At 47.1% G+C, this 24,479-nt stretch overlaps 1 protein-coding gene across 2 annotated transcripts in view; it reads left to right on the plus strand.

The window, feature by feature from the left end:
• The window catches only part of HTR4 (5-hydroxytryptamine receptor 4), a 176,566-nt gene extending 155,041 nt beyond the window's left edge, over positions 1–21,525 (plus strand). For both annotated transcript variants that reach the window (XM_032337386.1, XM_032337388.1), the window contains one exon: positions 20,148–21,525. In XM_032337386.1, the coding sequence (XP_032193277.1) occupies positions 20,148–20,235 (88 nt within the window). In that variant the 3' untranslated portion in view covers positions 20,236–21,525. The remainder of the gene's footprint in view (positions 1–20,147) is intronic.
• Positions 21,526–24,479: the final 2,954 nt, after the last annotated feature.

Below are 24,479 nucleotides of genomic sequence, written 5' to 3' on the forward strand. Positions count from 1 at the left end.
GAGGTTTCTTGAGACAGCACAGAGCACAGAGGGACTGATGGCTGGGCCGGATTTTGGGTGTGAGTTGGCCAAGACCAGATTGCTCAGGCTAAGGTATAGTGCGGTGAGCTCAAGGGATAGCAAGTCTGTGTCCTCTGCCCTCAGTTTTCTTTTCTTTTCTTTTCTTTTTTTTTTCTTTTTAAAGATTTTGTTTATTTATTTGACAGATCACAAGTAGGAGAGAGGCAGGCAAAGAGAGAGGAAGGGACTCAGGCTCCCCGCCGAGCAGCCCGATGCAGGGCTCTATCCTAGGACCCTGGGACCATGACCCAAGCCAAAGGCAGAGGCTCCAACCCACTGTGCCACCCAGGCGCCCCTGCCCTCAGTTTTCTAACTAACTTGCTACATGACTGGCTCGGTGGGTCCCTGCTCCTTTCCCGCTTAAGTTTTGAGAAGCGTTGGGCTTTGACATTAGGTAGACATGGGTTTAAATTCAGGCTTTACTGCTGAGCGATGTGTGACTTTGGACAAGTTCTTGACTGTCTGAGCCTCTCTTTCTTCCTCGCACAGAGAAAATGATGGTGCCTCCCCCGGTGTTGTCATGAAGGTGCGGGCTCATAAACAGTGCAGCGTAGGCGTGCAGGGAGACCTCCCGTAGGGGGAGCTGCTACCATTTTTACTCTGGATCTCGAGAAATTTGAAATTCCAAAGCCACATGGGGAGTCCTATAGGAAGCTTGTTGAGACACTGGGGGCAGGGCAGAAGTGAGAGGGGCGGGTGTTGGCTGTGTCTGTGTCAGTCACGTGACCTGGAAACAGGCAGGCTATGACTCCCACGCAGGAGGAGAGAGAAGCGGGTTGCAGGATCAGAGAAGTACAACGTGACGAGCAGGGACAGGAAGCCGAGTTGTCACCCAGTCGCCTTATTACAGAACACCGAAATGTCTCTTTGTTTACTCCAGTTCATGAAGTTCCTAAGCCATAGTCAACGCTCTACCTGCTGAGAGGTGAAGGGACTCCAGTTTTTGAGCCCCTAAGACATGGCAGTGCTTCTGCAGCCCTTTCTGTAACTTACTAACGTTAAAAAAAAAAAAACAGGATTGGCTGGATGGAATCTTGGTTTTCCAGCTTGCTGGCTTGTTTGGGCAAGGGAATTCACCTCTCTGAGCTCCCGTTTCTTCAGGAGTAAAAGAGAGGCGTCAAGGTTACCTAATTTATGAGACTGTATAATTTAAATCAAACTACGTGTATGCTAGCGATTAGGACACCCCCAGGCAGATAATTGGTAAAATTATTATTATTATTGTGTCCATGGTTATTTTATTTGATAAACCCTATTTTGTGGACAAATAAAATGAGGCCCAAAGACACTGAGCTCCTTAACCAAGGTCATACAAATAATAATGAGCCGAGCCAGGACACAAACCTAGATTTGCCTGTCTTGAGGATCATTGCTTTACTTTCCTGCCTGTGTAGAAGGGAAGAGACAGAAGCAAGGCCGTCGAATTTGAAGAGACACTCAGTCCGAAATTAGAAGACGTTTTATAACATGTGTGCATAACATGTAGCCTGGATGGATAGTCCTTTAAATTGGTCTGGAGCCTTGGATGAAAGGTCAGACATTATCTGTGTTTTTAAAAAAACGTGGTTGAGACCAGATAATTTAATTTCAGTTGAGTCCTTCTCAGGATTGAATGACATGAGGGGGTTACGTCATTTCATTCCAGCCCCGGTCCCCTGAGTTAGCATGGTAATCATTCGTATATGGTCTTCTGGTCAACAGGGCCCAAATGGGGACCCATATTCCATTGTTTAATGATGAAGTTCTTGACCAGAGTACACACTGTTCCCCTCTTCACCCCACATTCTTCCTCCAAAGCCATTGATAAAGCAATGCGTCTTTATCATCCTCAGGAACTTGTCCCAAGCCTGTGAGTCATCCATGACTAAGGCTTTGTGGAAAGGAAGTGGAGTGAGGGCTTTCTAATTTCAAGTGAAAAGCCCCTGGCTGGTTGAGCCACAGCACCATTTCTGATGGGACTTCTTGTCCCAGCCAGCCAGAGAGTGGGCAGTGGTCAAGGGGATGTGAGTCAATGGAAGGAACCAGGAAAGAGTATTCTTATCGGGGCCACCCTTATTACAGCATCTCCTCTCCTCAACACAGAGCCTTCTGGAAACATTGAGCTTATAAAAGTAAAAGGCCAAAGTCATTCCAGAATTCTGTCTCATCTAATAGTAGCCCTCTCAGTGGAGAGCAGTCTCTATTTATTTTCTAATTTCCTGGCATTTATTTGCTATTCAAACCTTCCCATTGCGGTTGATGGTTTCACTTGCCGCAGGCTGTGTGATGGAAAAAAAAAAAAACAAAAACATGGGCTCTGATGTCCCCTTGAATTCTGCTGCCTGCTGAGTGGCTTTTGGCAAGCCATTTTCCCTCTGAGCCTCAAATCCCTCACGAAACAAGTGTCCTAGCCTATTTCACAGATACCAAATACTTTTTATTCACTTGACAAAGATTTTTGTGGAGAAAGGAGAGATAAATAAATTAATGTTGTTCACAGGCATTTGATGGCTTCCATGTTAATAGAAAAGATATGGTCCCCAAAATGATAGAATAGAATAGAAATAGAAATAGAAAAGATATGGTCCCCAAAACTAGAAAGCCAGGTGAGAAGTGCTAAGTTGGGTGCAGTTAAGAAACCATATGCTAAAATGTATAGGATTGGGCAACAAATACCAACTATCATCATCATCTTTACTACCGTCATCATCATCACTATTCCAGTACTCTTGGTGGGAAGTCATTCCTGATTTCTCAACCATCTCTGCCTCCTACATTCAGTTTCCAAATTCTCTTCCTTTGAAAGGTCTTTTATCTCATTTTTCCTTTTTTGTTTCATTGCCAGTTGTCAGGGCTCATTCCCCATTCCATCATACCAGACAACTACACTATTTTCCAATTCTTTTTCCTTTACGTCTGTCTAGGTTAATGTATTTTTAAAGTTATACACAGGCACACAATAACTAAAAAAAAAAAAAAAAATAAAGTAACCCCCCCCCAATTTTCCATTTGATGAAAATTTTCCATATTCAACAATGCTCCTGAGAAACTTCAAGTGATTCCCAGTAGCTCATCAATGTGTCGTCCGTGCCCAAAACACAATCCCACTCTAACTGTCAGGTCGTTTATGTGGCTGTTCCCAGCTCTGCTGCAGCCCACTTGTGTTTTTCTCCCATCACATGCTAGTTAAAGCCAAGTCCCAGTTCATGGGCGACCCTGTCTGTGGAGCCTAATCCAGCCCACCTCAGTCTTAGTCCACAGGACCTAATTCCCTGGGGCTACAACCACAGTCCCCGAGGAAGGATGCTCTCAGGCCCACACACAAAACAAACCTCCAAACCAGGCATCTCAGCACAAAACCACCACCAGCAACAAACAACACCGAGTAAAAATGTCCTCTAATTGACCAAGCCCGACCAGGGCATAGAGAAGGTCGGCGCATAAAGACGGTGTCCTTGAGATAGTATCTCAAAGAGATATAATAAGAAACAACCTTATTAATCACCCTAGGAATGTAAGGAGTAGTTGCTATCAATTTCATTAGTATCCTGAACTTCATTCAGATAGACTTTTATAAAACACCTACTGTTTAATACAATTCTGCTATGCCCTAATAATGGGGGAAAAAGCCTCAGGGCTTATCATGGTGGTCTCGGGAGGCCCCATCTTGGGGAGAAATAGAAAGCAGAGGAGACTTGTGCTGGGTGGTGGGTCTGCTTGATCCTGAGTGCCTCTCACTGTAGCCAGCCCGGACTGGGGATTAACCCTCCCACTGGATGTGCAGACCCACACACCAGGGCGAGTGGGGAACTGGTGAGTTGCTTGGGGGAGGACCCCACATGGGTATCTCGAGGGCTTAAGGAAGCATCGTACTGACAAGGACATCTGCAAAACCCAGTACTTACTACACACCAGAAAATTTCATCTTTCCCTTGTCCTCATCACATGAAAATTACACGGCAAAAAATGTATTACAGTTCTAACATTTTGGGCCCAATAAAACTCTTTGAGAGCTGGATAAAATCTCTGGCTTTTCCCCTGAAGATCTGGACATAGGCACAGATTGTCAGATACATGTCCAAGAAGCTCCTTTATTCTCTGAAGTAGAAACTCAAGGTCAAGATGAAAACCCCTGCTTAATGGGAGGCCGTGTCTGTGGATACAACAATATTGATTTGATGACATCACAGAGTCTTTTCTCCTGCCAGGCCTCCGGTTGGTGGGATATTTATTTCAAAGCCGTAAATACGGCCTCCACTGCCACCGTTGTCTGTTGAGTGATTTGTCACAAAGAACGTATTTCTTCTCGTAACATCTTTCTTTCCCCCCAGATAGCTCTGTGGCAATTATGTCATAAACTGCTACAGATTCCCCCTGAGCTGGATGGTGGAATGTGTCATTGCCTTCATGTTCTGACTCCAACGCAAGGTCTAGAAGAGTCTGAGCAAATGGCTGAGACCTTGGTGAATCACTGAATGAACTCCGAATTATTTCACTCGGTGGCGATGTGTATGTCGGGCATGGTCCTCTGCTCTGGGCCTGCCAAATCTCAGACTTCTGGCTTGTTCCTAAGTCTGTTCCAAGAGGAAAAAGACTGTTCTCTTTGGAAATTGACTGGGTTGAGTCCAGCATCGCTAACTCAGTGAGAATACCTTCCATTTTCAAAGCACCCATGAAGGCTGTTGACAGTTTCTGGAAGGACACAAACTGGATTTGAATCTTAACCTCAGGAACTTAACCACTTGAGGTTTGTTTTTTTTTATTTGTAAAAGTAAAATTCTTTCTAGAGCAAGCGTCAACAAACTACTATGGGCCGCGTCTAACCATCGGCCTGTTTCTCATCACCCTTGAGCTAAGAGTGGTTTTCACTTTTGCAAAGGGTATAAAAACAAGCAAAAAATCAACAACATAAAACCAAACAGAAAAAGAACAAGCGAAATAGAAGAAGGATATGCAACAGAGACTGTATGAGGATGACAGGACCTCCGTGCCTGAGGAAGTCAGCCCTGTAATAGTACGATGACCTGACGTACTTCCATCTAGCCCTGTATAGGAAAAGTTTACAACTCCTGCTCTAAATCAGGATGCCTGTTTGATTCCCTGTGGCCTCTTCCCAGCAGCACAATCTTGAGCAGATTAGCCAACTTCTGCCTCTAACTTTCCTCCAATGTCAGGAAGCAGTGATAACACTTACTGCTCATGATCTAGGGCTTACACATGAAGCTGAGACTGGTCTAAGGTAAACACTGAAGAAATGTTAACCATTGCTATTAAAATCATATGGCCATCATCACCAACTCTTCCAAAGGCATTTGTAAGTATTAAATGAGAGAGCATCTCTTGAGCACCTAGTACGGTGCCCTTCTCACAGAAGGTACTAGGAAATGTCAACTACCCTCGTTACTACAATCTCCATGACCACCTACATCATCCTACCAGAAGCTCCCAGCAACCCAGCAGTTGGTGTTACCATCCCCCACTAATAACTAAGGCACTGAACTCAGGGAAGGGAAGGTCTAGACGCTGAGCCAGGAATTGAGAGAATAAGGGCGAGTGTAGATTTTGCATTCTGGACCAGCGTGTCCTCTCTCCACACCATGCTGCCTCTCCCATAAAACATCTGAGGATCTGTTGTTTGTTAGTTTTCTCCAATTGATATACTTTGAGTCCTGGGAGCCTGACAAGACAGGCAAACATGACTGTGTTCTTCCCTGGCAAGGCTCTGCAGACAGGAAGCTGGGATAATTGGATTCCAGCCATTTGATCTTAGGACCGCATATGTAACCAGCCAACCGTGGATGACCAAGCCTAATGGAAAAAGCCCTGAGCAAACAAACACAACCCCCCCACTTTAGGACCTCATTGTTTATGCTGCCGAGAGTGAAATTCATCAACAGCCGCCAGCACCCACCCTCCCAATACATCCATTCAGGACAGAGTTGGCTTCAGGATGTGCCAGACTTCAGTCTGCCACTAGCGACCAGCTAAGCTACCTGCCATGGGGAAGCGTGAGAGGGGAAGTCAGCACGTTTTTGACAACAGAGCTGGTGTGGTCAGAGGCGTATTGTATTGTACTTGGTTCTGGCCAAAAGCCAAAACATATCTGAGCAAAGCGCTTCCTGGAAGTGATGTGTATAGCAGGTTGTTAAGATCAGAGTGGTAGGTATCGTGAGAGTGAGCTCATGACTAGAAATAGGGAACATCTCCAGGTTTGCTCATGGAAGGGTCCCTGTCATTTCTGACCGATGTGAGCTGTAATTCCACATTAGCTCAGGTTCTCGTTAAGACAGTAGATGCAAATAGACTCCACCGCTGGGCGGTGTGGAAGGTCGTGCTCCCTGAGGCTGTCTTTGCAGAAGTCATGAAAAGGAGCTTCAGCATTGCCCCTGATGCACAGGGCAGAAGAATTAGAAGGGTACTTTGTAGAAGGGGCGTCGCCCTGCTAGGGACAGCTGATGACCTGCGTCTGCCTGGTGGTCAGCTTTGCTTTAGAAACAGTGTGTGACTTGTTCCCCACCCGTTGTCTAAGAGACACAGAACCGTCGGTCTGAGCAGCAGGAGGAGAAAACAACCTCCCTGCCCAGGGAAGGGAGCCCTGTGGGTCTCTGTGTTAAGCCTGATGGAGTTTTCTCATATAAGCCTATGGCAATGATGTCAGGATAGTAACACAATCAATATTTGTGAATAAGGCACTTTTAAGTAAGCGTTCCTCTAAGAGTGGCAGGAGTGGAACTGATCAAAGAAGCCAGGGACCTCAGAATGTCCAAGCAGGTTGCAGGAGCTCTCCGGGGTGTTTCCAAGCTTCAAGCCATTATTCCAGGATCCCAGTTCCCGGCCAGGCCTGTCTGTCTGTCTGCCACTGAGCCTTATCTGCTTGGCTTTGAGCTTCGTTAACACCTGCTGCCAGACAGCTGGCTACCGCCGCCCAATCCCTGGCCAGTCACATCCCATCTGAAGAGCAGCCAAGGCAGCTCGCCTTGTGCGGCTTGCTGGGTCTGTCCTGAGCTCCCAGCAGAGGTCGTGTCTGGACTGAACATGCTTCAGAAAGGTAAGCCTGCCCAGGGAGCATGGTCTAGTGTGATCATTTAAAGTCTCCCCCACTGTCTGGGCAGAGGAAGGGGACAAGGGACCTATTTTTTTCATTCAGATCTTCACACCACCTCATGTGTGTGTGGGGAGTATAAAAATAACAGACATCAAATGGGTTTTGTAAGATCACGGTCTGCAGTACAAATGTAAGAAACAATCTCTGTCAATAAAAACAGATCTGACTGGACGTGGTTTTAGGTGATTGCTCCAGCTCCCAAACAGTGGGAAGTCCCAGGAGGACTGTCCTGTTAACCCAGCAAGGCTGACGTGGACAGGGGACAGTCAATAAGGTCTTTCAATACAAATGATAAAATCTCTGGTAATCTAAATTTTTATTTCTTATTCATATTTTAAATTTCATCTTAACCTTACTTCAGGGTGTAAAATTAATCACATCTCCCATTTTTAAGGATCAGGCAGTGCGAAAAAGTGTTAAGAATTACATTCTAGTCTGAGATTTTCACAAGAAAAATTTTTTGGTTTTTTTGTTTGTTTTTTTGGCTGGCATCTGCTATGTTCAGACATGTTTATAAACTTCCCCACACGTCACCCTTCCAAAAGTTCATTCATTGGACTCCTTAAGGTTTATAGCCAAGAAAAACAGTATTGTGGCTTGCATTTTAAAGGAAAAAGTTATAAATAAATATGTAAGAGTAGTTAAAATTTTAATGAGAATATTGAGGACACACACACACACACACACTCCCCCAAGTATTAGTTACTTGTACAGTTTACAGTTCTATTATCCTGTGAGTAATCCCAGCCCTACACCAGTAGGACTGGGGGTGGAGGACCCAGAGAGAAGGGGTGATTTCCACTCCTCTTGCATAAAACACACCATGGCTTTTGGTATTTGAGCCCCTGGGTTCTGATAGTCTGACTTCCAGAGAAGCATGTCAGGCAAACCAATAACCAGACATTTAAGTCTTCAACCGATTATTTATGGCCTAATGAAAGTTTCCTACTTTCCCACATTTTCACACCAGCCTGTGTATTGTTGAAATTGAAGAATTTCACAGAATATTCAGAACGCTCCCACAGTAAACCCTAGAGAGCTTTGTTAGTGAAGGACTAGGAGACATGTCACAGTGCTAACGAAGGACTGGAGAGAACCAGTTGAAGGAAGCAAAAGTTGAGGGTCCGAGTTGCCATTTAAGCACATCGTTAACTGAAAGTTTGCAGAGAATAGTGCCAGCTCGTATTGACTGAGTCCCGTGCATGTGGTGAGCGTGCTTTGCTTCTGTTAACACTCCCTGTGCTATGTTCAGTGATTTCTGGGGTACAGGTGAGGAACTTGAGACATGGGGAGGTCCAAGGTTGAGGGCCTACTGAGCAGTGGGGCTGAGATTAGAATTCTGGACGTTTGACTCTCAATCAGCATTGCCTAGCAAATAATGATCAGTAAGATGAATAAGCCGCGGCTTGTAATTTATGGGGAAACATACCAGGTAAACGCGCATATAGGTTGCACTTCATTAAGCTACATCAAGGCCTGTCACAAGGCAGCTTATACTGTCAAATAAATTATAGAAGCAGGAAATGCGATGTCTGTTTACAAGAAGGAAAGGCGTTATCATATTGACATCGTCAGAGGTAGCTGAATGGAGAAAGCAGCCATATCTACCCAAAGATATTTTCAAAGATTCTTTGACAGAGACCTATCACAGGGGATGAGCTAAAGAAGAGAGAGTAGAGCTGAAGAGGGTATGTTCTGTACTTTTTAACCTTATGGCGAATCATTTTATCAGACTGCCCTTAGAAATCCTAAGTGCGGGATCCTGGCTTTCTCTTAACTGCTTGTCTCATCTAAAGTGGAACTTGATGTTTGCTACGGGGGAGCATGGGCAGAGTTAAGAGAGCCTTATAGAGCCTAGAGCCCTGAAGGAGATAGATATTTGGGTGGGGTTTCCTAGTACAGGGCTTCAGGGTATCTCTGGGAAACAGGAGGGAGCCATGGACAGCTCTTCCTTCTTAGAATGGGACCCAGAGCTCAATTTAAAAAAAAAAAAAAAAAAAGAGCCTCATTGCTTTCCTGGCCCAGAGTCAGACGCGGGCTGGGGCAAGGCCAGGGGTGGAATGGACAGGACGACCAGGATTCTAGAATCGAGGCTCAGATTCGAGATGCTTGCAGTTTAAAGGTATGTGCTTCTGAGTCAGGCCCTGGGGGTCGAGCCGTGTTTTCCCTCTTGCTCACCAGATTAGCTTGGTCACATTGCCTCAAAGCCTCAGTTCCTCATCAGAAAACGGGGACAGGACACCCTGCCTCACAGGTGGTGGTGAATATGATATGGGATTACTCCTCGTTCACATAAGAAATGCAGGATGGAACCTGGCAGCCATAAGGACTCAGGAAATGGGGGCTAGTGATGAGGAAGAGGAAGGGGAGGCGGGGGGAGGGGGTGGCTGTCTGTGCGTCCTGGAGACCCATCATGCTACAAGGTTGACTCGGAACATGTGGCTTTCAGCGGTGTTCGCTGCTGGGTACCTGTGGACAGGAGACTGCGCTCTTTAGGCCGGTGACCTTCCATGGTAAATTCAGGGGGTCACCTACACAGTGACCCTTCCCAGGCTGCTGTGAGACCCACATGAGATGCCTACTAGTAAAGTACTTTCTAGACAGTGTGACGTAACCATGTTGTGCAATAATTATGCTCCCTGCTTTATCCTCCCTAAAGGCACTTTGAGGCTGCTGGAATAGTCCTTTAGGCTAAGATCCCCTGTCCACTAACCTCTGTGTTTTCTTTCTTTTTTCTTTCTCAACTTCTGCTTGGCTCTCCCTCATCTGTGGCTGTTTTCTGTTTCAACTAAAAGCGGCTGCTCCCCTGTCTCCGGCTTCCTCCTGCTCTTCTGCAATAGACCAGTTCCTGTCTGACTCTGTAAGTCTGTCACTGTCTGTGTTCTGAGTCTGTCTATGTCTGTCTCGTCACTTCTTTCTACACCATGTCCTTGGTCTCTGCCTGTTCTTCTGTCTTCACTGGACCCGCTTGTCCCATGGACACGTCACCTGACAGGGAAACATCACAATTGTTGCCAGAAACCCGCCACGCCCAGACTTCCTTCTGGACCTCGACTGCTATTGATCTGAAGGCTGGAGAAATGTATGGTTTGGGAGCTTTCTTTCTTTTTCTATGCTTTAATTTTTAGATTTTGTCTGGGGCTTCTTCCGTGTTCTGGGAGCACAGCCTTCCCCGGGCCTCTGGGAGATGGGCCCCCGCCGGAGCTGGATTCACTCTGTGAAATCACGGTCCTCAGAACCTCTGTCATCTGGGTCATCCCAGGTCCCCATTCATCCTGTCTCTCGGCTATGAGTGGTGAACTCCTTCATCTTTCCTTTTTCTCAAAGATTTATCTATTTGAGAGAGAGAGAGAGAGTGAGCGAGCGAGTGCATGAACACAAGTGGGGGAGGGGCCGAGGGGGAGGGAGGAAGACTCTCCAGCGACTCCTCACCAGGTGTGAGCCCAACACAAGCCTGGATCCCACAACACTGAGATCACGACCTTCGCCAGACTCAAGAGTCAGCGGCTTCCCCGGCGGCATCTCCCAGGCGCACCACCCTTCAGCCTTCTTAAACAAGTGACTGTGACCAAATCAAGGGGGGTGATTTTTGATAGTATTTTATTAGCCTCTTATTTGGAAACACATTTATATCCATGGAAGAACAGTCCAGAGATAGTACAGAATGTTCCCGTACACCTTTCACACAGCTTTCCCCAACGCTAACATTTTACACAACCATGGATAGTTGATCAAAGCTGGAAAATTAGCATTTTCCCAACACTAGCCACGGAACTACAGACTTTATTTGGATTCCCCAGTATTGAATCAGATTTTGGAGCCACTTTATTCAAAGCTGTGGTTTTGGCTTTCCTGTATTAAGGCATCCTAGTACAGTCACAGCCTAGAGAGATGGACTGAAACATTTTCGTCTTCACCAAGTGACCGCTGTTGGCTTCACTGGGTCAATTTCTGCCAACTTGCTTCTGTTTCTTTGCTCTTTGCACACATCCACTGTCCTTTTGTGCGGCAGCCTGTCTGTCCAGCTCTAGCGAGCTCTGATCTGCCATGTGTGGAAGAAGAACCAAACTTCTTAGAGTTACACACAAACCCATGTAAATATTCTCTGAGTGAAAAACCAAGGAGGGCTAAGACAAGCCAGCACACTTGCGACAGCTACTCTGATGATTCAGAGGCCTTTAAAAAAAAAAAACAAATAAAAACCTCTCAGTCAGGTCTCTGGATAGGTAAGATCACTGGATGCTTGACCTCTAGATAAATGAAGTGTTAGTAAAAGATTCACAGAAGCACCCACTGGCTCCCACCCTTCTGGTATTTATTTTCTCTTGATGCCTCGGGTTTTTCCGAATTAATCTCCTAAAGACAAAACGTCCCCTCTCTCTAACATAGCCAGTTGTTTCCTTCTTTCTCCCTGCACATTTTTGCTTTGGCTCCTTAAGATCTTCAGTACTCGTCTGCTAGGGTGGCCATAACAAACTGTCATGGGTTGGGTGGCCTAACCAACATTTATTCCTCACAGGTTTGGGGGTTGGGAAGTTCTAGATCCAGGAGCCAGCAGATTCGTTTCCCGGTGAGAATCCTCTTCCTGTCCTGCAGACAGGTAACCTTCTTACTGAGTCTTCACACGGCAGAGAGAACCAGGGAGGGAAGAAGAGAGAGAGAAGGTGCTATGGTCTCTCTTCTTCTTATAAGAGCTCTAATCTCTTCATGGCTGCCCCACTCTCAAGACCTCACCTAAACCTAATTATCTCCCAAAGGCCCCACCTGCAAATACCATCCTATTGGGAGTTAGGGACATATTTGGGGTGGGATGCATTTAGTGCATAATACTTTCAATCCTCTACCAGCTGGAAAACATGGCTTTCTTCATCTTCAGACTCCCAGCTTCTCTGCCAGGGTGTTTCCATGGGAACGACCCCAGCCCATGATGTGATTTTCGTGCAAAGGTAGCTTTCTCAGTCTCCTTCCCATGGAGAGACTGAGAACCAAAACTACCCACAAGCAGGGCCATTTCCAAATGTGGAGGGGACCCCCCCACACACACCCTGAGAAGCTATGGCATGGAACATAAAAGATGAAAAGCACATCAGAGAGGCAGAGATTATCTGAGCAGGACAATACACAGAGCCACGTGAGGACCAGGGACAGAAGACCTGCCAACGTCCTCTGTAATCAATATAAATGCCAAGCAATGCCAGGGAGGACTGTCTCATTCTGTAATGTATTCACGTGCTTTCCATTTCTATAGATTCCATGATATTCTGCGCTCTGTGGGAGGTGTCCTGAGCTCTATAGCAAGAATTAAGAAGGAATAACGTTGGGAATTACTAACAGCAAAAAGGGCTCCGGATTCCAACACATGTGGATTTGAATCTTGGCATTGCCCATTGAAGGCTGAATGACCTCTGCAAGTCAAAGTCAAGAGCAAGTCAAAGCTCTTTGAGTTTCAGTTTCCACATCTGTGAAATGGAAATATATAAAATAATGGTGCTGACACCATAGAGTCATTGTAAGCATTAAATACAATATTATTTTCCAAGCACTTAGTGCAGGGTCTGGTATAGAGGGCTGAAAGATCGTTACCTCTTATAAGATAGGGACCTTCCCTTTAAGGAGTGTTAAGAGGTGAGAGATATGTCCAATCAAACACCTGACATTAACAGATAATTTGTATTTCTACAGACACTAACTGCTGATGGATAGTGTAGAAGGCTTCTGGAAGACCTCCTGGTGGGCATGAACTGGGTCTTTAAGGAGAGGTAGGATTTGAATGTGGCAGAATTTGGGAAGTGTCTGTAGACATGAAAGACAGGGAGCATGGACATCATATCATTCAGAACACTTTGGCCTACAAGGACAATCTGCAACACTAACTAAAATTAACTTAAACAAGGAGATCATTTATACAAGATAGAAAGTCTAGAGCTGGGTAGTTTCGGGGTTGGTTAATCCATTAAGTCAACAGCAGCACGGAGGACCCAGATGCTTTGTATCCTTTTTATCTTTCCACTCTGCCATTCTCATCCTGTTAGTTTTCATCTTGGGATGATGCTCTTATGGTCACAAAATAGCTGCAACAGCTCCAAACACTGCATTCTCCTCAAAAACCATAGCCATAATCAAATGCTCAAAGATAAGGCAGACTTTTCTTGCACTTGACTTTCATTCAGTATGAAAACATTTTTCAGCAGACTCCCCTAGCAGACCATCGGGTCCTGTCCACCAGGAGAAGATCACTGGCCAAGCCCTCAGCTGCAATGCATCGAGCACTTTTGCCTCTACTAAGAGACATCCCGTGTCAGAAAGAAAGAAGAGAGTATGGGCACTGGCTTTAAAATATATAATTCATAGTATCTACCACAGGCTGTAAATCCATTCATGCTCCCTGAAGGAAAACAAAGAGAGATCTATTGGGGAGATACAGAGACCTCAGAGCAGGAAGTTTACTGGTCTTCCCTGGGGCTGAAATAAGGAACGGGGTGCTTTTAGGGATTGGCATTCCTCTTTCATCTCTCAGAGGCCATAATGTCTGGCCTGCTGTGTACTACGCATCAACTTCAGTCTTTTCTCTTTCTGGACCACTTTTCTCTGCCTCTGTGAATATATGGGCCAAACCCGGCTCCCTCAGCCAGCCCTACCCATTCTCTGTTCAAGCAGTAAGAGCCTGACACGGTGTCTTGACGTCATCCCCAGTCACGTCTTCTCTGGAGATGGAAGAGGAATGCTCTAGCTTTGGCCTGCTGCCGGGGTGGAGATCATGCCTCAAAATGTGGGAGACAGGGGCTGGGTGCCACAGCTGGATCTTATGGTGAAGAAGCACATTTAGGAGATTGTGTACCCTTGAAAGTATGGGGTGGGAGTGTGAGGGGAGCAGACTATTCTGTTTCAGAATAGTTATAAATACCTGTGTGAAAATGGACACCTGGACCATAAATGTGGATTTTTATCCTGACTGCACTGATACATAATCAAGGGGAGGGTCTGAGGCCCGGGACCCTTAGCCACCTTACAAAGGTAAGCTAGTCCAGAATGGAACAACCAAGAAACTGAGGAGAGTGAAAACTCTGATGTGTGAGGAATGTTGAGGAACTGAAAATGTCTCTACCAGAGAAGAGAAGGTTCTGGGTGGTCGGGGGCTCCCTCATGAATGGCATCCACTTAGTTGCCCCGACTAAACTCAGGCTCACTGGGGCACCCTTCATAGTGGGTCCCCATGTGCCATCCATGATGGCGTCCTTCCCATCACTCTCTGCAAGGTCCTCTTTCTCCTTTCTTTGCTGCTAGCCTTGCTCATGACCTCAACTTTCCCAGACGAGGGAGCCTCCACGCTGGTTTCAGTGCCCTGACCATCCCTCCCATTTCCCACAGTGCAGTCAGTGTTCATCTCAGTCTCCATCACCTAAGGAATCAGCCCAACCTCCTTAGCCCAGCTTTTAAGATCCCCAATAATGCCATCTCACCCTCCTTTAAGCCTCATTTCCCAGCACTCTCACCTCACCATATAGGATATATTCTTAGAACTTCCACCCTTCCTCCAAAAAGCATACCACTCTGTGCTCGGTCCTATCTCCCTGCCTTTGCTTCACTCATGCTGTGCCTCAAACGCCAAACACCCCCATTGCCCCCATGGGTGAGGCATCAGCGGACCCTTCAAGATAAACATGTCCTGAATCTGACTTCTCAACACCCCCACTTGTCCCATCCAATATCTCTGAGCCACCTCCGGACACCTTGAGAATTATGTGTGGCGTGTGACATAATGGCTGTCCTAGGAGGCCCACATCCTAACCCCCAAATCCTGAGAATCTATTACCTACTTGGCCAAAGGGACTTTGTAGATGTGATTGAGCTATGCATCTTGAGATGGGGAGATTATCCTGGATTGTCCACGAGGCCCCTGTACTCACAAGCACCCTTACGACGAGAGGCAGGAGGGGGTGTGCCGATGCAAGCAGAGGGCAGGGCGGGGTGGCCATAAACCAAGCCTTGCTCAAAACCTTCACAAGAGTTTAGGGATGGGCTTCTCCTCAGAGCCTCCAGAAAGAATGCAGCTTTACCCTATCCTTTGACTGTAGCCCAGTGAGACCCATTTTGGACTTCTGATCCCCAGAACTGTAAGGTAATTAATTTGTGTTCTTTTAAGTCAATGAATTTGTAGCTGTTTGTACGGAAGCAATAGGAAGCTAATACATCTACTAAATTACTTCTGGGTTCCCGCTCCACCCTCATTCCAGTCCATTCTATACACCACAGCTGGAGTGTTCTTCCAGACAGGAAGTCCTCGTGCACCTGCTCTGCTCACAGCTGTGGCTAGCTTTCCGTGGCTTTCAGCCGAGTGAAGCCATCCATGGTGTGCTGAGCCTCACCACGCTTTCGTGCTCATCTTAGACTGACCCGCAGCCTGATCGACCCTCAAAGCGCCCACCCACCCCTGTGGCAGTGGTCCTTCTGCCAGCCTCCCCCTCCCCTGGCCTGCTGAACCCCTCCCTACCCTTCAGTTCTCATCTCCACTGCTTCCTGGCCCACAAGACCCTGATGCACAGCCTCACCTGTGTCCCTGTGACATGGTCTCACGGCAAGCCCAAACATCCCGTCTCAACACCTCTTGAGGCTGTGACTTTGCACCTGACCGTGGATCTCCAGTGCCACACTGCGGGCTCCAGAAGGACAGAGACTCTGCGGATTTTCTTCACCACCCTTATGTCTCTGGGGCGTGGCACAGTTCCTAGACCATGGTAGACACTGAAAATATGTTTGTTTGTTTGTTTTATTTGACAGAGAGATCACAGTAGGCCGAGAGGCAGGCAGAGGGGAGCTCCCCGCTGAGCAGAGAACCCAACCTGGGGCTCGATCCCAGGACCCTGAGACCTTGACCTGAGCTGAAGGCAGAGGCTTAACCCACTGAGCCACCATGTGCCCCTGTTTTTAAATAAATAAGTGGCCGAATGAAAAAGGCCAAGGACTTGAAAGTCTCATTCTTCCCAAAATCAAGAAAATGCCCCATGTGAGGTTTCTGTTCCCAGGTGTTAGGGCTCCAGCTTCAGGAAACTCTGCCTTAGGGTTGAATCCCTTTAAACCCATGCATGTCCTATTTTAATAATTAAAACCTCTGGCAGGCACCCCATGTGAGCACTGCCATGCCGGGGGAGCACTGGGGTGACGTGGAATAAAGTCTAATCATTTCCTTAAAATGCCAGGCTGGGCAGGCAGAGGGGGCTATTATTATGCGACTAATTATTGCATCCAAGCTGCTCTAAGTGCCATGCTAATTGTTCAGTGAATGAATTGTAGACTCAGGTAATTACCAAACCTAATGTGGCTCCCTTCATGTTTGAGTAAATTAATGCTAAGGGGGGAAGCAACCCAGCTTGAAGGGAGCTCCCTCCTGCCTCGCCGTTGCTTGGGAAACAGCCGTGAGTTTTTTTCATCTGGACTTGAAACTGCCCAGGTTTACACCCACGCATCTGGGGTCTGCATTCTACTCAGCACAGCTGCAGAACGCCAAGTAAGATCGTAAACCAAACCGAACCGAGAGGCTGTTGCCACTCTGACAGATGACAGGCTGTCTCTGGGGCTCTTTCTTTATCTGTAAACCCATCATGAAGGTTTCTTCTGGCTCTGTGATCAATTGCTAGGTGAACAAATGTCTGATCAATTACTAAAGAATGATTTCTGCACCAAATCAGTGATCAAGAACTGGCTTCAAGTTTTATGTCCAATGTCAAGTTGCAACAGCGCTCATTAACATTTATGGAGTGCTTACTACTTGGCCATCATATTCTAATAAGCATTTTGTGTGCATTATCTCATCTAATGCTCACAACAACCCTGTGAATTGTAGTAATTCCCAGAGTTGGTGACTGTCAGAGCCAGGATTTACTCAGGCATTAAGAGTTTGTATTCTTAACCATCCCATGTGTAACTACTTCTTGGACCCTAGGAAAGTCATATTTTTCTGAACCTTGGTTTCCTTAACAGTGAAGATACCAGTATCTACTATGCATCCAGCCCTTTGCAAAGCCCTTTAGAGAAGGTAATTTTATCATCACAAAGAAGCTGTAAGGTGGGTGGAACTGACCTCCTTGACCAGCTCACACGACCAGCAGATGGTCGCGTCAGGGCTTGAAGGCTGTTCTATTTTGGGGTTGGTTAATCCATTAAGTGTGCCTCCTTTTCCCCACTGGTCCTCAAACTGGGGATGTGTAGATCCCTATGAATATACTTACAGACTGCTGGAGGTTCATGCATTCTACTTGCAGAGACAAAACCTAAAGCTTGCCAGTGTCGGGGCGACATCAGGGTGAACCTCATGCAGGTGTGGGATCCGAATTCCCAAGGCAGTGTAGGTTCATCATGTGGCTGTCCTGATGACCCCTGGATCTGCTAAAATACCCATAGACTATGAAAGTGAAAACATCACATTAAAGATCTGTATCTCATGGAGACTTGGGAATGTATACCCAAGCCTAGAGAGTACCTCTTCGGGCCAGACTCCATTGCAGCTCATTCGGTCCTGCCACTAAAGTCTCAGACTGTTTCCTCCATCCTGTGCGTACGACCCGCCACACCACGGTGAGGACCCTCCCCACACACGTGTTATAACTAGAAAGCATGTCCTTCTGCCGACCCCCATCTCTCAAAAGGCTGCTGCCCTTCAGCTGTGCTCTGGCTAAGGGGAACCTCCACTTGCAATATCCGCTCCAGGTCCACACCTCTCCTCTAGTCATTCCCGAACTATCTGCTCAAGGGCACATGAGAAGCAGACGCTTAGGAGAGATAGAGCAAAGGCTGCTGGAGAGACGTGACTACATCCCGTGAAAGCACATTTTCTAATGTGATCACGTGTATCAGTTTTCGTTTTCAACCAGGACACCCTCTTCACATGAACTTGGTGTGGGAGGGGGTGCCCTGGATGGCCTGTGAAAGTTATTTACTGGCCACAAACAGGGTAAAGGGTTAAGAGTTTTGAGGTCAGGCATCACGGACACTGTGGCCTTCTCTCAATTGCTTTGCTTCTCTGAGTCTCGGTTTTCTCATCTATAAAATGGGTTTAAGTATTGTAGGTACCACTTAGAGTTGAGAAGAGTAAATGATAAAAATGAAACAATGCATGTGATTATGGAAAATGGTGCCTGGGGCCCAGCTTACTTCCTCAGTCCCTCGAGCTGCGTCTGAGGCAACTACTGCTTCCAGGGCTGAGAGGACAGGACAGCAAACAGATGGAACAGAAACTTAGAGGAGGGACCCCGCACAGCAGAGACAGAGACCCCTGAAGAGGAGGCGCTGGCCAGCTGGCGCTGCCGTCCTTCAGGGGCTGCCATGAAGCTGCTTATACAAGGGTTAGACTGAGAACTGGACTCAGCTGCGGGGTTGAAGAAGACTGGCTGGGATGGTGCCCGCCAGAGGAGCAAGGCCCTGTGCCTTCTCCCAGGCGTCCATCCTCCTGCAGCGCCCCCTGGTGGAGAAGCCCAGTTGGAGCCCCATACGAAGCTGATACTCTGCAGCATCCTTACAAAGCCAAGCATAGAGGAATGGTTTTGGGGCTGAGCATTAATGACTCAGTAGCTAAAACACTGATTTCCCTGAGGTCTTCAGTCAAATACCTCCCCGAGACACCTTGCCTGGTCAACCTCATTAGAAGTGCATGATCTTTCTCTCTAGAGCCATTTCCACTCTCGTCTTCCCAACGTTCGTCTAGCAGGTGCTAGCAGGTGGTTTTTCAAGTCCCACCCCCACCTCCCCCACCTCCCCCACCAAGCCTCAAGCCCAGCGGCAGCTTCAGTGGACAGTTCTCTGAGAGCTCAGACTCGTGTCTGTCACCTTGTCTTTGTTCCTCAGCTAACATCTGCTTTCTGCCAGCTCAGAGGACTTTTTATTCAAGATCAGGGTTTCTCAGCTATGACTCTATGGACATTTGGGACCAGGTAACTCTCTGTTGTGGGACACTGTGCTGTGTGTTGCACAATGTCTAGCAGCACCTTGGTCTCCACCCACTAGATGCCCTTGCATAAGGGCCATGACGACCAAAGATGTCTCCTAGTTGTCCCTGTTGAGACCCACTGTTCTAAGTCCATACCTGGTCCAAGGGTTGTGTGAGAACATGGGTATTGGCATCAGATAGAGTTTGGTTGACTTTTTCTTCATCTATTCCTTTATTCTCTTGGACAAGTCACTGAAGCTCTGTGTCACTTTGTTCAACTGCAAAATATGATACCGTGTTCCGTTATGAAGATTAAATAAGGTGACACTGGAGAAGTTTGTGTACGGTACCTGGTAAATACCAATCAGTCACTAGAAGTCAGAAATAATTCATTATAATTCAAAACAAAGCATTAATGTAATTCATGAGAAGCCATGGCCAAGTGGATTGTCAACATATGATGCCAAATAACTGGCATGTGTTTATTTGTTCTACTGAATGGGCTTGAGATTGGCCTGAGGGAAGTGAGCCGTGGTCGTGCTCCGAAACTCTGTAGAAATTTCATAAGAATAACTGCCAGATGCTGGAATCTGGGTTACTGATGATAGGACCCACTTGCAATTGAGATGGATTTAAAGGCACTTAACATATGAGTGCAGCTGTGTGATGCTGCAGACAAATAATAAACACTTGTCAAGTAGTAAATTTCACGGTGATGCTCGGCGTCAACAGGCTGTTTGATCGTCTAATTGATTAACTTTCCCAAATGTCACCAAAAGGAATCAAGAAACAAATACAGTTACTCTGTCTCTCAGACTCTGAGAACTTTATGAATCTCAGCACTTTGATATTACTGAATTCAGAACCCTCCCTGGTGGAGGAAACTTAGCTTGCAACTTGGATTTTTAGTTCTGGGGACTTCCCTCTTGATGTCCCCCCCCCCCCCCATGCACGGCCCCACCTCACCATGCTCTCAGAAGCATGCGGTAGAAAGGAAGTCAACGGCAGTGGGTGGGAACACTCTCTTGGGGGCATTTGAAGGACGCCTGTTGAATTCTCATGCTTTCTTGCCTTCCTCCCTAGGTACACAGTTCTACACAGTGGACACCACCAGGAACTTGAGAAACTGCCCATACACAATGACCCAGAATCCTTGGAATCATGCTTCTGATTGAGAACATGGCTCATGATTAAGCCATTCATTCCCATTCGTGTCTGCATGAACAGGACACCCTGGCATCTCTCCTGACCCTCATCACCACCTGTGAGGCACGAGGCAGTGGGGCCAAGGGCCCAGGGAAAGTATGTGGAGCGCAGTGTGGGAGAGGACCCAAGGCCAGAATATGGAGGATCTTGGAGTTGAGGAGGGACTTTAGGCATCCCCAGATCCAGCCTCCCTTCCAGTGCAGGAGTAGCATCTTCCATAGCATCCCTGGAAGTCTGGTCAGTCTCTGCTTGCATACCTCCAGGGGTAGAGCTCACTACCTCCTACTGCAGTTCCTTCTATTGTAGGGAATTTTTAATTGTAAGAAAGTTTTTCCCTTTCTTGGGACACAATCCCATCTCTGCTCCATCTTGCATTGGGGCCAATGCAGTTAGCTCCCTATCCCCTTTGAGAGCCCCTAGATATTGGGAGACGCTGATCTGCCATCTACGCACCCTTTTAAGTCTTTTCTCCATTCTGGCCACTTCCTGGACATACTTTGGTGGATGTATTTATCAAGGCTTTTATAATGAAATCAAGTTGATGCCAACGCCAAGATGTCTGTCCAGAAGCACTACAGAGCTGACAAGTGAAACGTCAGTATTTTCTGGTTGATAGATGTGAACATTTCTCTTTTTTCTTGGGGATAGTTCTGGAAACTGCTCAGGTTTTGATTTTGGATCCATTATCCAAAGGCATCTTTATTGTTCGTCTAATTTCTCTGTGTGTTTAAAGATGACATTTTTCTCATCGGCATACCGGGTCTGAGGTCATGTGGAATGAAGCTTGATCCACTTTCCTTCCATGATATGGGAAAAGGAACGGCACTTTTGCCGAGAACACTACCGAAGGATGGTCTTTGGCGAGGAAATTAAGTTGCTCCAATAAGACACATTTTAGGGGCTTTCTGGGCCCTGTGCCAAGGCAGTGCTTGGTCTCGGGGCAGGCATTTTGCTTACTGGGGCAAAGACATAATCACAGACCACTACTTTCTGGGGAAAATTCACTGGCCCCCTGCCTGTGAAGCTGCTGGGGTTCCATTTTTCCACATCTTTTTAAGCATCTCACTTCCTCCAAGCTCCTAAGGAGATGCTGCCTTGATCTCAAAGTTACCGGCAAATCATTTCGTCTTGGGGCGAATTATCTCCCCAGGTTGAAACTCTTGAGGGCATATTTTTTCTGGTAGCCTTTCTTTTGATTGCTGATAAAAATGCTATTGCGAAGATGGATTGCTGGTCCTTAGGGACCCAGCCCAGCGGAAAGGCAATGTGGGTGCTGGGTGGTGGGGGAGGTTATGAAATCTAGATGGGCCCAAAGTTTCTAGCCTCACCAGTTCTCCTTGCCCTTGTGTTTGATCTGTTGACCCCACTTTCCTTCCTAAGTCATCCCAGAAGCCACAGTTGCCTCCTTATCACCTATTTTATCTGTGGAAGGAGAACCCACTGGCTCTCCCCCTTCTCTCTGTCCTCAGAAATAATGGGAAGGATGATCAGACACCCCACTTTTTGTACTGCAAGTCCCACATCCCAGGAATGCTCTCAGTTCCAGGCAAAGGAGGCCGGCCGGTCACCCCACATAGGGACCCTCCCAGAGAAGATTAACAGGCCGCCTCATAGCTGCATTTTCTCTCTACACTTTTTCATGGAAAAGGCAGAGCTGAGTGAATTCAGGTGTCCAGTTCTTCCCAGGCTGTGTAAATGAGGTCTCTGATCTCAAAGGACAAAGAACTTCTTAGGGAACAACTAAGAGATCATGAGAACCAGATCATCGTGAGGAGGAATAGGTTTAGTGTTTTGTGGCAACTGGTAGGCTTTTCTCTCTTAAGTCGACAGTACCTGCTACTGCCTACGTAGACGCATACACGTGAGCATACATCCAGTAGGTTTGGTTCCCTACAAAATGCTTCTTTTCCCAGGAGCTTGGCAAGCTTATCTACCAGTGTAAACCATGATTTCTCGGAGGTAAGTCTACCATATTCAATGGTAACTTGGATTCAACAGGGACCCACAGAGGACAGCGCGCGTGGAAAAATGAGATCTTCCCATATCCTCAAGCCATCACCTTCTGGACTCTCGGGACACGCTTCTGTGGGTCAGCACCTGATTGGTGTCTGCAGAGGTCATGAGCACCCTGGACCCATGAAACAGCAGCAGCTGAGGAAACGGAAGCCCTTGCCATCGTCAAAAAGATGGTCTCTTGCAGAGAAGGTCTCTTCTTCGCTGTGGCTTTGGACCGGGGCTGGGATGACGTGGCAATGCACCCAATAGCCACGTTGGAAGTTTATAGGACAGGAGCAGAGGTGCTTTGTCTGGACAGCTGCCTGCCGGGCATTTCTGAGGGGTCTGGCTTCCCGGAGTCCCAGTAAGAGAGCACGCGTATGGAAGACTGAGAAGGAGGAGACGTAGAGTTTGTCCGAGGAAGGAGGAGACTCATTCTGCTGTCTTCTCGGAGAAGACCACCCTCTTCCAGGAAGCCCCAGGTGTCAAGAAGAGATGCTTCCAGGGAGGGGGCGAACGCCTCGGGCCACACCTGCCACACCAGCCTGGGCAATCACAGGGGTGACAGTTGCTGCCACCAGACAACCCCACACGTGGGATCGAGGGGCTACAGCTGTGCTTCTTCTTAACTTGACTCTCCAGCTCACAGACCTGGGCAGGTAGAAGCCCTGAACTCCCCATCCAGCTCCTGGTCGGCAGCTGGAAAGCAAAAGAAATGCTCCAAACCATCTTCTTCAACTGACTCCCAAGTATGTGCTTGTGGACGAACCCGTTCTTCCTGGATTTCGCCTTCTCATCTCACCCCCATTTCCACTTCGCGCTGCTCGCTTGCTCTGTCCTGGAGCGAGCTGCTGTCCACCTGGGAGATGGGGGCGGGGGGGGTGGGCTGTGGGTGGGCGAGGGAGGGGATCCAGGGAGGGACTGCGCGTGGCTGTAACAAACCTGCCTTCAATATTGTCTTCAAGGAAGAACGAAGTAATGTTTTCTTGGTGCTGTGCTGTCTGCCCGTTTTTCTCGTTGGTGTTGCATTTCTTTCCGGGGAGAGAGCAGTGTTGCTTTTGACTTTCTGTTACTCTGCTGTGCTCTGGTCAACGTCCTTCCTTGTAACAGCTGGTCTTGTGGGTGGAAAAGATTAATACACTTAACTTTTCTAGCTGTAATCTGCCATCTCTTCTTCATTCAGTCTAGAAAAAAGGAGGCTGAGTGTATGGCTTAAATTTTAACAAATCAGGGATGCTCTTGAAGGCCTGGGTTTGGGTTGGCGTTCTGCTCTAGACTTGAACCAGCTCGTGCCTTGCTTGTCTCACCCACAAAACAAAGAAACTCTCTGAGCTGGTAGGACTGTTGGGAGTGTTCCAAAAGACATCCAAGGGCCCCCGTTAGGATTATTCCCAAACGTGTGTCCTGCCTAATATTGCGATTTACTTAATATTTTTCGTTGAAGTCAATTCAAGTTTTCACTTAGATAAACATTTCAGAGGGAAACATTATATTGATCCCAGAATAGAAAATCAGCATTACTTACCATAAATAGAAAGCAGCCACAGAGGTAAATAAATGAAAACAAAACAAGGTTTTTAAGTTCTAACTTGAGCCCAGTACTCATGTGTTTAAAAGGGAACTGAGTGCTGGACGACTTGGTGGAAACCCACCCGACAAGGGGCTCCTGAAGCTGGGAAGGGCTGTGAGGATTTTGGAGGGGAACTTCCAAACTTCCTGCATGAATGCGGTTAATCACTAGTGGAATTAGATACCTTTTGAAACCAGAGAGAGAGGGAAGACGAAACTGGTGATATTTTTAATTGCTATTATATTTGATTCAGATGGCCTCTCCTTTCCCTTCCTCCTTTTTTTTTTTAAGCTCACCCCTGAACATATCTAAGTTAATAATAATAATAATTGTAATAATAATGTAGCAATAATAAGAGAAGCTAACATTTAATGACCTCCTTTCTGGTAGGCACTGTGGTAAGTGCTTTACGTAGATTATCTTAATCCTCATAAAATCCTTACAAAGTAAGTACCCAAATCTCTCCCACTTGGCCGCAGAGCAGACCTCAGCTGAGAGGTCTAGCCCAGGCCCCAGGGCGGGAAGGGTGTGTTTGGAGTGTGGCCACAGGGGGTGTGATGGCCAAGCCCGCAGTCCTAATCGAGGGCACACAGGGCTGAGCTCACTCCACTCTCTCTTGGACCGCACGGTGTTGGGAGAGAGCG

The sequence above is a fragment of the Mustela erminea genome, chromosome 3 (assembly GCF_009829155.1).
Source record: "Mustela erminea isolate mMusErm1 chromosome 3, mMusErm1.Pri, whole genome shotgun sequence".
Lineage (NCBI taxonomy): Eukaryota > Metazoa > Chordata > Mammalia > Carnivora > Mustelidae > Mustela > Mustela erminea.